This window comes from Ptychodera flava, chromosome 21, assembly GCF_041260155.1.
Source record: "Ptychodera flava strain L36383 chromosome 21, AS_Pfla_20210202, whole genome shotgun sequence".
In the NCBI taxonomy this organism is placed as follows: domain Eukaryota; kingdom Metazoa; phylum Hemichordata; class Enteropneusta; family Ptychoderidae; genus Ptychodera; species Ptychodera flava.
Window position 1 is genome coordinate 14,293,522 of NC_091948.1, and position 16,197 is coordinate 14,309,718.

The 16,197-nt window shown below is 39.0% G+C and overlaps 1 protein-coding gene across 1 annotated transcript in view; it reads right to left on the reverse strand.

Moving 5' to 3' along the window:
- LOC139121489 (transducin-like enhancer protein 4) overlaps window positions 1–5,241 on the reverse strand; it is a 41,696-nt gene extending 36,455 nt beyond the window's left edge. The window contains 4 exon segments of the mRNA XM_070686393.1: window positions 2,882–2,926; window positions 3,873–3,936; window positions 4,492–4,592; window positions 4,813–5,241. Of these exon segments, the coding sequence (XP_070542494.1) occupies window positions 2,882–2,926; window positions 3,873–3,936; window positions 4,492–4,592; window positions 4,813–4,833 (231 nt within the window). The 5' untranslated portion in view covers window positions 4,834–5,241.
- Window positions 5,242–16,197: the final 10,956 nt, after the last annotated feature.

Consider the following 16,197-nt stretch of genomic DNA (forward strand, 5'->3'; position numbering starts at 1 on the left):
ACACTGCACTGCACTGCGCTGACGGCTCAACTCAATAAAAACGGCTTCATAAACTTTCCGTGCTAACAATTGCTCATGGGCCCGGTTGTATATACATCAGCGGTGATAAAAAACAAGAACTGCATCCTCTCCGACACGCAAAATACCCATCGCGGCAACCATTAACATATTTTTTCATGATTCACTCGCAGTGAGCAGAATGCACTCCTTCAAATTATTGTTTCACAGTAAGGTGCGGAGACAGAAAGTTTTCCTATATGGATTAACAGCCATCTGAATGACACATCTTCTCCAGAAAATCATGAAGAGTATATTGAAATCAAATACGAGGACCATTTTGCAGAGCAGCTGCTTTCCCAGTGTAATTCGATACAAAAAATCTTTCGTCAGTGTTCAATATTTTCTTTCATAGGCAGACTGCAGATAGTTTTTCAATTTCTGACAAACAGTTCCTGAAGTGAAGTATTTCTAATCCTTACTAGAGAAGAAGAATATTACAATATAAGTAAACATACTTGCCTGTTATTGCCTTTGCACATAATTAATGGTCACAATTTTATAAGCTTTCTGTCCCTTTTTTTTGTTCAGATGGGTTTGGCTGTGTTACTGTCTATGCCTCCAAGGCTGGATTGGAAGAAATGGGATACTTTCCAGAGCTGACACATGGCTAGCCTATTACCAACTCTTCCTACTGGCAGTTGGGGACAACAGGCAGTGGCGGAGGGCAATTTGATACCAACCCATGCACCATCTACTCCCCCCACCCCCTCACAAAGCCGAGCTAGGGAGATGGCTGAGGCTTTGGGCTAGAACTGTTATCACTACTGTGGAAATACTCTTGAAATTAAAACTGGATACATTCAGCAATGAAAATAAACACTGCTGTGGGCTGGGAAGATTCCAAATGAATAACAATAACAAATTCCAATCAGTTCGTGAACAGGTCATCAAAATACAGTGCAATCTGTTAGGTTGTGATGTGTGTCAATGGTTATACAATGAGCACTTTTGTCATTGGTGTAATATATTTGAATTATGTGAACAACAAGCCTGCAGAAATTTAATCCCCCTCTATTTTTTGAACTCCCGTCCAAATACCTCCATATGTTCAAAAGGTGTAAATGATGTGGACACCGTGGTTTTATGATCCGCCATAACAAGAATATTCGTTCATGAAAACAACAACGATCAAGCAACTAGAAAGCTCGTAAAATTCTAAATGGCTTTCCAAAACTAATAGCCGACAACTCACGCTTTTTTTAAGCAGTAGATCTGTTGCTATTCTTTCTTTACTCAGCAATATAAATTTAATGCAGCTGACCTGTCTGTAATCACCAGCCACACAAAGGCAGCCCTCAATGGCCACTGAAAGAAAGATAACCTGCTGCTTTGGAGACTTATTGCTACTATTACTTTGAAGGACACACAACTCAGACTCAACGTTGCACTTAAGATATTTGGGGTTTTTTCTGCTTGACTAACCGCCAGACAGAAACACACTGCCAAATACAGATTTTTACAACACCAGTTATTTTAGCAATTCAAAAGGGCTATCAATAGCTATAATTTCTCCAAAAAAAATTAACTTCAAATTGATACAAATATCAAATTCTGTGCTACAAACCCATGTACGAATGTGTGTATTTTATATATATATGTATATATATATATATATATATATATATATATATATATATATATATATATATATATATATATATATATATATATATATATGTGTCCCAACAATCTATATCAAATATGTACATGATGTACATTGCATGTGTCTGTGCATGTGTATGTGTATATACATTACACATGACTCTTCTATTTTGGTTTCTTAAAATAAAAGGGTATTTTATCTGACTATTGATATGTATCAGACATCAGACACACACCCACATACACATTATATGTGTACATGTATGTGTTTGCATCTACAGTACCTTACATTCATGTGTACACATATTGCACGCACTTGACAGTACTACCTTTTGTTTCTGTAAATCTCTAGACTTTTTACCGATGCATGCACCATGAGCACAAGACAAAGGCCTGTATCGTTGGTGTTCACAATATGAATTATAGATGTGTACACAAACGACAACACGAACTATAACCTCCCCAGGGCAATGGAAACTGGATGCTGGAGGGTGATGAGCAATACCATAGAGATGTTGCCATCAGCCTTCCTAATCCTCTATTAACACCAACTATAAACTCCTGGGTCGTATTGTAATAGAAAAATGACAGTGTGTACAGATAATAGAGGCCATTACAAATAAGTATCCCTTGGGGAGCGAGTAGAAGCTCCATTATCCAGCACTCCTGGTGATACTCTGTAATAGGCAGCATTCATTCACTATGCAGGCACATTATTTGGCCAGATTCATCATCCATACAAATTACCAAGGTGGCTATATCGAGTCACCGTCAGTTGTCCGATTTCCGCTTCCTCCCCCGTGGAGTCAACCCAGCTTCTCATACATAAACCATCACTGCTGGTTTTTTTTTTTAGGTTTAGATGCACTCATTTGCTCTCTGGATCAGTTCACATCGCTCAAGCTGTTTGGAACTGTAATGACTAAACCCCGACAGGCATCCCATCCATCATCATACGAGCGTACGATGCGGGGCACAAAAAATGCACCTATTCCGACTGCCATGGCAAAGTTTCCTCATCTCCCCTCTCGAGGTCTACTACTCCACCTATCCACCACAATGGAATAGCCCAGCCTGGTATGCATTCAAAATTTGCCTTTTCAACCTCCTTCTCTTGGCTGCAAGTGACCCTATCAGTTTATATTGGGGCTGCAGATGCCAACAAATTTACGGCTGCCATAAAGTACCCTGACCAACAAAAACAACAAATGGCTCTTACCTGTTTATGCATTTCCACGTTCAGCCCATAGGACATCTCATAATACTGTGAGCAAAGAAGAAAAGAAAAGAAAAGAGAGCCCAATGGGTGGAACGTTAGATGGGCAGTCAGCCATGACTTCCAAACAGTACCAGCCTGGACACACACACACCACACACACACTCACATACACACACAACACACACACAAAAAAACTGGCCATGTGTATGGAGATTATCCCATACAACCTATTCTCATGGGGGTGAATGCGTTCAAGAACACTAAGTAAACAGACATGTTATTCAAAGCAAAAACCAATGCAAGTGCCACTTCGGTAGTGATGCAGATCACAAAACACAAAAGCCAAAGCACAAAAAATCATAATCCCTGAGAATTAACATGAAAAGCTTTCAAATATTAAAAAAAAAAAGCCAACTTTTCTTTCTCTTAACTATAATTCCCCCTCATATTCTAGTGTACAGCCATTAGTTTCTGTCAGAAAATCATATGATGGCCTAAAAAAAAATTCAGGTTGCCTTGATTAAAGGAAATTACAAAATTAGTGAATCGAACTGAACACATAAGCTTCTTAAGTTATGCAGATGGCCATAACATTTGATATTTAAAGTCCTGCCAAATGAAAAATGGATAAGCACACAGGGTAGTATATTATTAAAATCAACTAATAACAGGAAATTGATAATTGCTGTAGGGTCTGTATAGATCTGGCTTAATCTAGCCTTGTGCATGTCATAGGATATGATAGCACAGAGAACAATGTGTCCATTCAATATATGTACATAGTGGGGTTCACATACATGCACCATATTCAATACAAAAACTAATTTGAACCAACGCATCTAACACCTTACAAAACACGGCCGATTTTTTATTAGAAATGTATTTATTTATCTAAACAAAGGATTGCCAGGATGGCCTTTTGGATCGATATGTACCAACATCGAAATATAAACAGAAAATTTGAAAATAAACAATAGGGATTGTAGCTCACCATGACGTAATGCCTTTGCATTTCTGTTTTCTCGCTCGCTAATTTTTCACACTCCATCTTCAGACTGGAAGAAAAATTAAATGGATGGAATAAGGATCTGACAATATCGGATCACCTCTATTAATCGTTCACTGCCCAGACCATGTCGCGAACGAACTGCCTCTTGTGTACACAGTTGTATTTACGCCGGACGTGAAACATGTAGCGAAACCATACAAAAAACCTCTAATTACTTTTGTTTATGTGGGCGAACGAGGTGGGCTCTCCCGGTAACATTTATACGGTGGGCTATTTCCGTGACGGTTAGAACCCTTACTAAAGTCCTTGAAAACTTGATAAAATTATGACTGGGGTAGCGCGACGGTCTGGTATCAATAACGCAGGCTATAACAATTACAGCGAAAGCGGAAAGCCATCTGCTCCATCGAGTAATCTATACCGACACGATAAAGCCGGGCAGAGCGAGCGGACATATCTTTCAACACACGGTACACAAAATGTACAAAAACCGGAGCCGTTTTTCGTTGCAATATTCAAATATCGGCGCATGTTTATTTTATTCTTGTTATTATTTAAGGATGTGACCTAAAATGGATGTAAAGCGAGAAATATTCATTACCTGTGATACTGTGCCTGAAGAAAGCTAAATTCCTCCTTTATTCGGTCGCACGATTCAGCCACGGTGAACTTGAACGGTTGACCTGGCTGGTGCGGCGGGGCCTGTGAATAAAAAAATCGAAGAAGAATGGCAGTGATGAACACATAGTGCGAAAAATCGGACACGCGAAGATCGACACAATAACAACAGTTGAGCTGAGCGGGGGAAAAGTCGACGACCATACATTGTCCCGTTGAATCATCACACATAGGCGCTTACTCGCACTCTCAATAAAGCCCCATTCCAGTAGAAGAGGGAAAATATCGTTTGATTTACACTTACTGGGTGCCGACTTTGATACATAGCTAATCCAGGGCGTATTTCCGATAGCGTAGACACCGTTCAAATCAAGAAAAGTTGATCGTAGGGTCACTCCGGAGAACGACAGACTTGGCTCTATTTGTTGAGAATCACTTGCCGTAGTTGACAAACGTTGTGAAGCTTTTGTAAGTCACACCGACAATTAGACCGTTGTAGATATGTTCCCTATCGCACTACTTTCCCACGAACTGTACTCGCCACGCTCGTCTACAGCTTTCACTCTTCGTATATCTCCGAGGAGGGGCGAAAGCGGGCCGGAATTCTGGCCGTAATCGCGATTCGGGACGGGTCCGTACGCCGTAACGATAGCCGTCGCTGAGAAAATGCCACACACAAGTATATCTGTACACGCGGTTCATGTAGAGCGACAAAAGGAGGGCAAATACACTTGCCATATAAGGCAAATAAATGATTGGCCCTATCAACGAAACCAATCAAACATGACCACCATTAGCACACACGGTAAAGAATCCCACGTGGTGTGGCGGAGACTGTGCTGCCGAGACGGGTCTGCGCCAATCAGCTTAGCGGATTTGTCACACTACAGCTGCGGTTCATCTGATAATGAGCAAAACTGTCAGTCATTCCCGGCTGAAACCGCTACCTGGTGATTGTCAATCAAAGTAACGTGGGTTGTGTTGACATATCCGCCCACTACGCTTAGCTGATTATAAGTGCCTGAAGTGGCAAATGGAACAATTCATTTGATAACTTATACGGGGAAGACAGCTTGTTGTGCAAACTTTATTGCCTCGCAAAGCTTACATCGGCCAAAGAGGATCTAGGAGGGCACTTCTCGCTGGAAATTACGGTTTTGCATCACCGCAGACATTATTCTTGGAAAGACGCCATCACATTTTCGCTCCGTACTAAGGCTTCGGAGAAGCAGAAAATTCGCGCTTTATTCGAGCGTTTGCAAGTATAGCTGAAATCTAACACCGCGTTGTGCGCACCTGTCATGTGATTGAATCGGCTGGAGTCACCAAAGACAAAACACGCATGTAATCAAGTGTTTTAGCGATGTACACACTGCGAACGCAACAGATGCTGTGTTTTGCCGATTTTACATCGGGGATTTATACTGCGGCTTTTGTGATAAGTCTCGCCGTCTACGGCTTCAAAGCAGCGCAGACGGGCCGTTGCCATCGCAAAAATATACCGTCATAATTTAATAACTAACGCTCGAAGCTCCTATGCAAATCGAGCGAAAACTGTCCAGATCTGACTACAAAGAGCTTATGGGAGATTGTGTTAAGCTGCGCGTCAAAACGAGATTATGGTATGACGTCTGGCTGATGTAAACAAAACTTAACTGCTGATGGGCCGAATTTTGAGTTTATCACAGTCCAAGCGTCAAGAGGTGGCCTATTTATTGAGCGATACTTGGTCATCCTCGACTTGCGAAAAGTGACTCATTCAAAATGTGGAGATATTTCTCAACGATGACGTTGGTCGCGTCTTCGGGAGACTTTCAACCGCTGACGAACTTTATGCCTCCCCAATTTACTCACTTCTGTAGCCGGATTATTTCTATGGATTTCCGTAAATATCAAAGACGCGACGAAGCATAGACGCGCTAAATTATAAATAGCGACGGAACAGGCTTGTACCTGTTTCCCCAGCCCATCACTCAGTCTGGTCATATGTGCAGCCACCTTTTACCACTTTTATGCACTCGATCTCTATAGGAAGACCAAAAGGGCCCGTTCGCGTGAATTGAAACAAGCCGGCCACTGTTAACCAGCTTAAAACTGAAAATATAACTGCATCAAAGTATATTTCTTCATAGGATGTAGTAGGGACCAACTTATCAGAAACATCTAAAACCAACGGCTCTAAAAATCGCCCATTTTAGACAGACCATGGCGAAAATGTCACTCCTCGTGACGCATCCGTATAAAATTTACCGAAATGAACCTCTGTTCAAAGGTGTCTCTAAGTGGGCGGCCTTCAATCTTTTCAAGAAGAAATATTTTTCATCGTATCCTCGAATTTGTTCGTACGAGACGTCTGCGACGAAAAACCATCACATTTCTTCGACCGAAAAATTATATGCGACCAATTGGACCATGCTAGTATCAGCGATAAAACCTGTACACCATGACCTGTAAATCATCACTTTCTTTTTTTTATATAAATATCAACTTGAATTTCCTGGTCAAGTTTATCATCCCAGACAGACACGGAACAACTTTCCTGTTGTAAACGTCGAGTACTTTTATCAGCGAAGTGCGACCTGCTGGACCGTCCCAGGGGTGCAGAGAGTAAAGGGGGGGGGGGGGTGTCATCAACTAGCTTGCCTCAAACGGTCCTGGGCAAACAATCGCTCGCGCCTACTACCGTGCATCATAACACCCGCCTTCCAGTGAGTGCGATGTCGCGTGTCACACCATGCAAAACAAAGTGTCGCACAACAATGGGTACTTTCATCACGACTGTTGGCGCTTTCACTTTTTCATACCATTATTTTCCGCGAAGAAAAACAACTGTTTCATGGAATCACTCTATTTATTTTATAACAGCCGTTCTGAAAGAGGGGGGGGGGGGGTTTACTCTGCTATGCTGTGTACCGGTTTGCAGGTCCAGTGGAAAGTCTCGAAATGCGTACTAAGAAACAAAGTCTCTCAGTGGGTGGAGGGACTGTGGTAGAACTATATTCATAATTGATGGCATGACCAGGACAGTGGATTGCTGTTAGACCTCCTGTCAAAAGCCATCGCTAGAAAGGAAGGGGTCGCATAATCCTCAGGAAGCGACAGCAATTTTACCGAAACCATGCCGTACTAATGCAGACTGAAAAAAAAACATCTTCTGTGTCGCAGTGCCGTTTCGAACGGAACCAAACACGTGCATTGTTCTGGTCTACAACACGCATATATCATCAGCAAGGGTTAAGGAAGGCGTGTAAACTGTGCGTGCACCGTCAAAAATATGATATTTTCATAGCTCAGTCAGTCGAAGGTGCTACACCCCATTGACACAACACGTTTCATTTAAAGCGCACCTTTTATCAACCTAGCCAGGGTTCACAAAGCAAAAGGGAGGATGCACACGACTGGAAAGGCACGTTCTCGAGCAGTAGTGACATAGAATACGGATTGATTTTGGTGACAAACAGTCGTGAAAACAAGCCCCATTATGAAGTTTTACTTCCGCATGCACATAAGCATTCTTAGCGTGTACATCTTGCAGTAAAGCATTAAAATACAAATGGAGCTGGTTCGCTTAGATGCATATTTTTTCCATTTCTTTTTTTTTCACACGATTTCAATAAATAATTTATGTTCAACTGACCCTATTTAGACCCCCTCAAACTTACTTTTTTTGCATTTTTCAAAACTTTGCGCATAATTTTGCCAAATATTGCATATTTTAAAGGTCTTTCCCGTTAAATGGCAAATAAAAATGTTACTGGCTGACTTGCATCATATTTCTCGAAGGCAAGTTACCCGAAACACAAAATATATTTTTGGGTCCGAAAGCTAGCTGTGTGATTCCCTTAACGTAGAAGAAGAATATAAGTTTAATAATGGTATGAGGAAAAGACATCGACCCATAATAAGTAACCACAATGGTTAAATCTCAAAGTAGAGAACAGATGTTGAAATCTTGAGTGTTTTGGGGGATTTGATGATAATTGCCACGTGACCATGGGTGATTCTTTGCCCGACAATACTATCGATGCTCTATCCCCCTTAATAACAGATTAACTTGGCTTTTGTCGCAACTTACTTTGCCGTGACATCGCACAGAGAAATCAAGAGCTTTAGATCACCTTCAAGGGTGAATGATAAGAAAGGTAAAGTGGGGGGGGGGGGGGGCGTTTGTTGTACGCAGCCATTGCCCTAATGGACTCCGACGGCCGAGGCGTATTAGAAATATGGGGTGTTTGAAGCTTTTATGCATAACTAATTAACCTATGTTGAGTGCTAGGTGTCGGCATTAGTAAGATAGTATTAAAATTGAAAAACGCTTTGGCAATGCCGTCAGGACAAAATGAAGTGGACATCCGCTGCGCGCGCATTTATTCCGCGCCAATGCCGCCATATTTGGCGGGCTAATCAGGAAAAGTGCAAATTCTACAGACGGCTGACGTCTGGAAAAAAAAGAGGATAAATCTCTAAAGGCTCAAATTATGCCCAAGGAGTCTGTCAGGCAGAGGATCAAACAAAAATGAGCACGCCATTCAACGAGTTGGTACTTGAACAGGCTGATTTCCATACTAACAACGCACTTGTTCGAATACTCACAAAACCGTTGGCTGCAGCTGACAAACACATCCTTTTTGCTTCACTGACTCCTTTTTGCCTCAGTGGTCACAAATGCACCCGCGTCGTATAATTTATATCAAAATTTGGAGGAAAAACCTCGTTAGGCAACATCGGATGTAAAACTGAGACATAATAAAATCTGGCGCCAATGTAAAGAAATCGCTCCCGCTAATTCACCTAGTCGTTTTCGCACCTAAATTTGCTTTTTCAGAGCATTTGCGGGCTTCACGCTTCAACTAACACGTTATTCGATTTTAATACCGAGTACAGGCTGCTCTTCATGATATGAAATATTTATTAAACACTAACTTCGCTTTCATAATGCACTGCTGAGGAAAAAAAGAAAAGTAAGGGAAAAAGAATCGTCCGCGATGCGCCGTGCATCCGGTCGCCATGGCAATCATGTCGCCTGCCGTAGGCGCTGTCGAGGTGATGGAAACCACGTGTCAATTTTGACGATTCGGTGCCATTTATTTCCCTTTGAAATGCGGGTATGATTTTCGGACGCTACTCTTGATGGCTGTTTCTCAATATATTTATAAACGCGTCCTCGTACACGCGCGCGTGATGTCGTGTATTCAAATACGTGACCTGTTTGTCAACCGTGTTATCATCAATATTTGCGAAACTATACCAGCCAGAGTTGTTGATACGTGTTGATATGTCTGTTAATTACGAACCACTCAACTTCATACACGGACTAAACCATAGTGAGTTTGGGGAGGGGCCGGTTAGAAAACCTATGCGCAAAAATGGCAATACGAGAAACGCATGACGAAGCTGCCGTATGACACATGAAAATCAAGGATAATAGGTAGGTTACGCTTCACACTGAAAGACCAAGACAGGGCAAGTAGCCACGGAGCACTCGTTCCTTCGAGATGCTGTACAGACAATATTTGAAAAGAGCTCAGAGAAATAGTTTTCTCCCGTTGCTAAGCACTTCACAGACAGATCACAGCTCCGAAGCCGAGAACTCTTCTTGTTTCGTGTTTTCTTTTAGGCCTAGGTGTTGCTCTTCGCAAACATAATTTCATATTTCTGCTCTTTGTGCAAAGTTCATTTACTAATACCATCTCTCGTGTTACTGAACTGAACTTGATTTTGGACGAACCTTTGCGATATTTAGAAGCTCACAATGCTGTAATTTAATAGTCATCGCATGAATAGTAAGCTTATTGAAGGTATCGTATTCGATTGCCATCACAAATGTAAACAAAATGAAGACACCGTTGAACCACACTTTTAAAATTAAAGTTTCGAACCGCGGCTGACAAGCTAATAAATGTATTTGCTCGACAGTGTGAGATAAAGCTGTGCATTCCCTTCATCCATTTAATATATCGGCCTATGATTTAAACAAGTCGATTTCTCCCTGTGTGGCACATGACAATAATCGATGATTTTGCACCGCGGGCGATCAGGGACCCGTGCAAACTATTTTTGTCACACTTTAAGTTAAATTCAGATAGAGGGAAAATCGACAAAGAATCAAGTAAGAGTGAGAGTACCCGCTATGAGTGTCTGGCAGAAGTCACATTTATCGGGAACGGATCCCCATCCAGAATTCCATATCGAAGGCAATAAAATTGGAACCTTCCAGGCATAAAATTTCGCATGCCGAGCGCAAAACTTTCAATTCTATTTGCAATATAATGCTGTGTGTTATTTTAAAGATCAAAAATTACGACAGTCCATTAATAATTTCTAGCTTACCCCGGATACGTTTTATTTGCTGCCACCATCTGTTTTACGTGATTAACAAACCTTCAGGCGATATTAGACACACTATGACGTCACCAGAATCAACCCATTTCTTCATTTCCCCGCCCACTTTACCGCCAAAATGGGAAGCGCGCTTGCAAGTTTTACTTTCTCCATAAAATTTTAAGTCTGCTCTTTCGGAGACTGCGGTCACCATGTTTTTCTCTGAGATTCCAAGATGTTTCTCAAAATTCATTAAAACAAAACATTTATGCCCACACGGTAAAAATGTAACATACCTATAAAATACTTCACATTTGGTTCACTGTAATGGACTTTTTTCACGTTAGTTATGGTCAAATTACAAACTTTTTCATTTCAGTTTCTTTGAAAGCCAAACTGCCCAAGTTGGCATCAATTTGACATTTGATGCAAAGGAAGCTTTCAGAAATTTAATCATAAATGATATAATATCTAGTACACCTGGAAACCAAAAATCTGGTTTATGAAGATATGGGCAAAATAGACAAATTCACTCTGTTCAAATTGTGTTCACTCAATCAGATAATTGGAATTTAATAACCAAAATCAACAAAACTTTATATTAATACTTTCCTAGGAATTCGACACTAGTAATTAATTAATTATGCATGATTTTGCATTAAAACATTGGCATTGTGTTAGAAATGTTCTGTTATGACTAATAAACCCCTCCAAGCCAGACAGCAATGACAAATTTTCTTTAGATAAGTCAATTAACATTACCAAAGTTTGTCGATTTTCTTTAATAATTCAACATTAACTCCTGAAACCATTAATAAGTAGACTTTAGGCAAATCTAATTATTTTCAATTACATGGCTGGACTTATTTCAGAGAATGGTGTCGTATAAGTGACTTCAGAATCAAAATTGTCATGGAAACAGGTTACTTTACTGGGGGTTTCTAGCACAAACATTTCAAAGGAAAAATATTAATTAAAATGCCAAAATTTGCAAAAGATGTCTTCTGTCTTCCTACGCGTGCAAATTGTTTCACCATACGGTCACCTGAAGTACATTAAAGATGCCCAGGAAATGAGAATTATTATTTGTATTTATTTATCTATTTATTTATTTATTATCTTCAGAAGAACTGGACATATCTTTAGACATAGGAGTGGTCTAGAATGGAACAAACAGTGTGAAAATTGCGGCCTTTGTGACAAAAGTTTGCATACTGGAGAGCAACATCATCTGGTTTTTGAAAATACAGTGCATTTCTTTGATACAAGCACGTTGTATGTACAATATAAATGACAAGCTTGGGTTTCACAACACATTTCATAGTCACTGACTCATTTATTGATGGCAATAAAACAGCATTGGGTCAGTCCATCGACATCAGAGCTGAGGATCAGCTCTTTTTTTATGGCAAGTCCAACCAACCAAAGAGCTAGTCAGCCTTGAAACCATAAGGTTGAAAGATTTGTTATTTACTGGCATTCATTCTTTGAAGTAAAGTGAAATGTAGTAAAGTCTGTAATATTACACGTATCTTTAACCGAGAACACAAAATCTGACTACAATAAATTATTTAACTACCATAGATTCTTAACCTTTTGAGTGCTGTAAATTTTCCTACCAAAATTTTAGTGCAACATTTTACCAATTCTTGTGAATTTTTCCAAAACTGTTTTGATAATTTTGAACCAAATGCACATAACATTTCATGGGCTATAGTTTTTTAACAAAATTTTGGCAAAAATCTGAAAATAATTGACTAGGGTATATTTTATAAAGGCGACAAAAATTGACTTTGGTACTCAAAGGGTTAAAGCCAGAAAATATGAAAATAAGGTTATCTGTTTCTGCATTTCATGGAGATACTTTGATTTCAATGTGGTTACCCTTTGAGTGCCAAAGTCAATTTTCATTACCTTTATAAAATATATCCCTGTCATTTTTTTGAGATTTTTGCTAAAATTTTGATAAAAAAGTGTAGCCAATGAAATGTAATATACATTTCGTCAAAAATTATCAAAAAAATTTCAGAAAAATTCATAAAGGTAGTAAAATGTTGCACAAAAATTTTGGTGGGAAAAATTACAGCACTCAAAGGGTTAATGAGTGCAGAATACCAGGGAAAGTAAATCATTGAGAATTTTTTTGACCTTGATGGAGGTATCATATTCACAAGAAATGTCATACTTCAGATCTTTCTATATTTTAAACTGATCCCTCCTTAGGGTAGTTTGCATCTCGAAAGCTATAGTCTTAAACTTCGGTTAAAATTTTCCTCTGTGAAACTTTCAACCATTCTCTTACCAAATCAAGAATAAAAATCAGGGGTCACTGCACAAAGTTTAGAACTAGACAAAGAAATTACCTAACATTTACTGTTATTCTGTTATCGAAAATAAAAGTGACCACCATCCCTGTGTCAAGTCTAAGGGGAAAATCAAATTTCCCAAAACTAAAATGGTAAAATTGTTCTTACACCAAGAGCATTAAAATGAACCCTCAAAAGTGGTAGATCAGAAAGGAACTGTAAAAATTTTAAAGTCCAAATATCTGTCCCCAGGGCACATTCTCCCTTAACTGCAAACAAATTAAGTTCATGGTACCAGATTTTGAATGGAGAATCTTAGAGTGACAAAATACGTGCAAAGTGAATCATTAATGTGTACTTAAGATAAGATGGTAAAAATTACAAAAATTGTGTTTCAAATGCCAAGATTTCATCTCACCTAAAGTTTGTCACTCTTCCCAACTGATTGCAATTTCATTTATTCATATATTCAATTTGTTATTTGTTTCATTCACGTCATTCATTCGCTAGTCTACGAGTTTATTATATATATATATATATATATATATATATATATATATATATATATATATATATATATATATATGATCTATATTACGTAAGATTTACAATCATGTATATACATTTTATATATTTAACCCTTTGAGTGCTGTAATTTTTTCCCACCAAAATTTTAGTGCAACATTTTACCAATTTTCATGAATTGTAATTTTTTTGATAATTTTGGACCAAAGGGATATCAAATCTCATATGCTGATGTTTTTTATCAAAACTTTGTCAAAGTATGAAAAAACTGACTTTGGTATATTTTTTAAAAAAATGACTTTGGTGCTCAAAAAGTTAATTCTATAAGAATCAAAACTGTTCATGGAAAATTGAGAGAAATCATGAAAACTTCAGTCAGAAACATTTCCCATTCTATTTTCAGTGTTCCACTGACCAGACAATTAAATAATCATGTGACATGAACATTTCAGGAGATCATGTGACATGAACATATAAGGAGATAGGCTGCTGATATCCCAAATACCACAATTTATAGTTCCTCACTTGTAACAAAGGCCACTGACATACAATGTTTACATTAAAAGTACATACGCAAATCTATGTAATTTGATAGGCCTTCATTGAAATATTATTGACACTGATAGATAGCCTGAGATATGCTACCAGCGTTACTCACCAACACTCAGTTCATTTGCATCGATGCAAATTACAATCGATTGTCATCAACGTGTCCATTAACAGGGATGAAGTTATAACAAGAGCATTGTGCCTGGCAATCAAATGATATCCCGTAATTAAATTGTGTCATCGTCGCATAATGGGCAGTCATTAAGCAGATAAGCAATTTGCTAATGAAATGGGTGGCCAGCCCCATTCAGCTGATGACCTGCCAGTCTGGAAATGACCCCAGGAAGAGCCCCGCAGTTCTCCATCGTCTTGGTTGGACACAGATGAGGATTTGAAAGGCCCACTTCATTTCAAGGGTTAGGTAAAATGCACCAGCAAAACATCTGGCCACTATCCATTGATTTGGTAACATGAGATCGTCTATTCACAAGTGTCCATGATTCGTTACTGATAGACATGATTGCACATTAATCAAAAATTGATGAAAAGTATGATGTATTGACAATTTTACATTAATGTCAAGATGTAACAGAAGATGAAATTGCCTTTTTTTATGCGATTGGCATTTAACAGAAAAAGCTTCCTTATCCTCTTCAGTCTTTCTCCAAATGCAAAAAGAATTTTACTTTTTTTTTCAGATTTTGAGTCTGTTTTTATGCCGAATTTCTTAGAATTTGAAGTAAACATAAACTTTTTGATATATTAATTTCCCTTTTTAAAAAAAAATAAAGATCGAAATTGAATATGTATTATTCAGACAAACTAAAACAAATGGACAAGAATTACTGATGTCTATGAATGATTGTATGAATTATTTAGGCCAGTGTGATCACCAGGATAAGAGCCTTTGCAGTAATAAAATTTAACAAAAACCTGGCCAGGGACTTAATGCTGGGCTTGGCTGAAGTGGGAAAAACGAGACATTGAAAGAGGATGGACTTAATGCAATAGGAAGGTCTCAGCCTAGAAAGAGGATGTAATGATGTTATCGTGGGGTCACATGGGAATGACATCATCACAGCGAATAGCGATAATCACAGTCCCAGTGGAGGGGAAATAATCCAGTGTCAAATAATGGTAATACCGCCGTAGTCTGACACTAGAGCTAATCTGATCACATAAACCTATCTACATCACACGGTAAAAAAAAAAATCTCAGGCACCACCAAGCATGTCTGAAGTGAATCACTCAGCGAGATAAAAAAAAAATGCTTGAAATGAACAAGATACCGTGATGTCATTGATAGCCGAGAATCAGACATTTGCAAGAGTTATTAATACCAGAAGTGCTGCAACAATTTAATCACTTAGAAGCAGCGAGCTTATTGGATTAGCCATCATCAGATTTCGTAAATTTCATAAGGCTGCCTTAATATGACTTTCATTTGTTTATTTCAGACGGCTTACGAGCGCGTAATGGCTCTTAATCCCTTTTTATGCACACGGCCACCCTCATCATTCAAAATGAAAAATGTCACTCTCCCTACTGATAACATTTTATGGAAATGAAAGAGACTTGAGACGAGCGGGCAAAAAAAAATGTGAGCTGGGGAAACGGACGTGCTGATATAATGGAGGGTGAGGGGAAAAAAAAGAGAAAAATCGGAACAATTGAAGCTCTGCGAGTCCACAGTCACGTAATCAGCGAATACAGGGTGAAGTGTTCGCATAAAGTGTACAAATAATATTGTGCAAATTAAGTGATGAATTATGCATGAAATGAACACTTCCCATCTTCAAACATAATTATAGGACATTTACATGAGACCTATGCTGTGCTCAATTTCATTGTCCAAACTGCACTAATGTGATTCTATTTCATGAAAATAACAGCACCATCCGCAGGGAGTTGAAAGGCAAGGCACTGAGATCAACTATTGATGTCTCTTATCACTCCTGATATTTTTTTTTGCACAGACGCCAGGGCA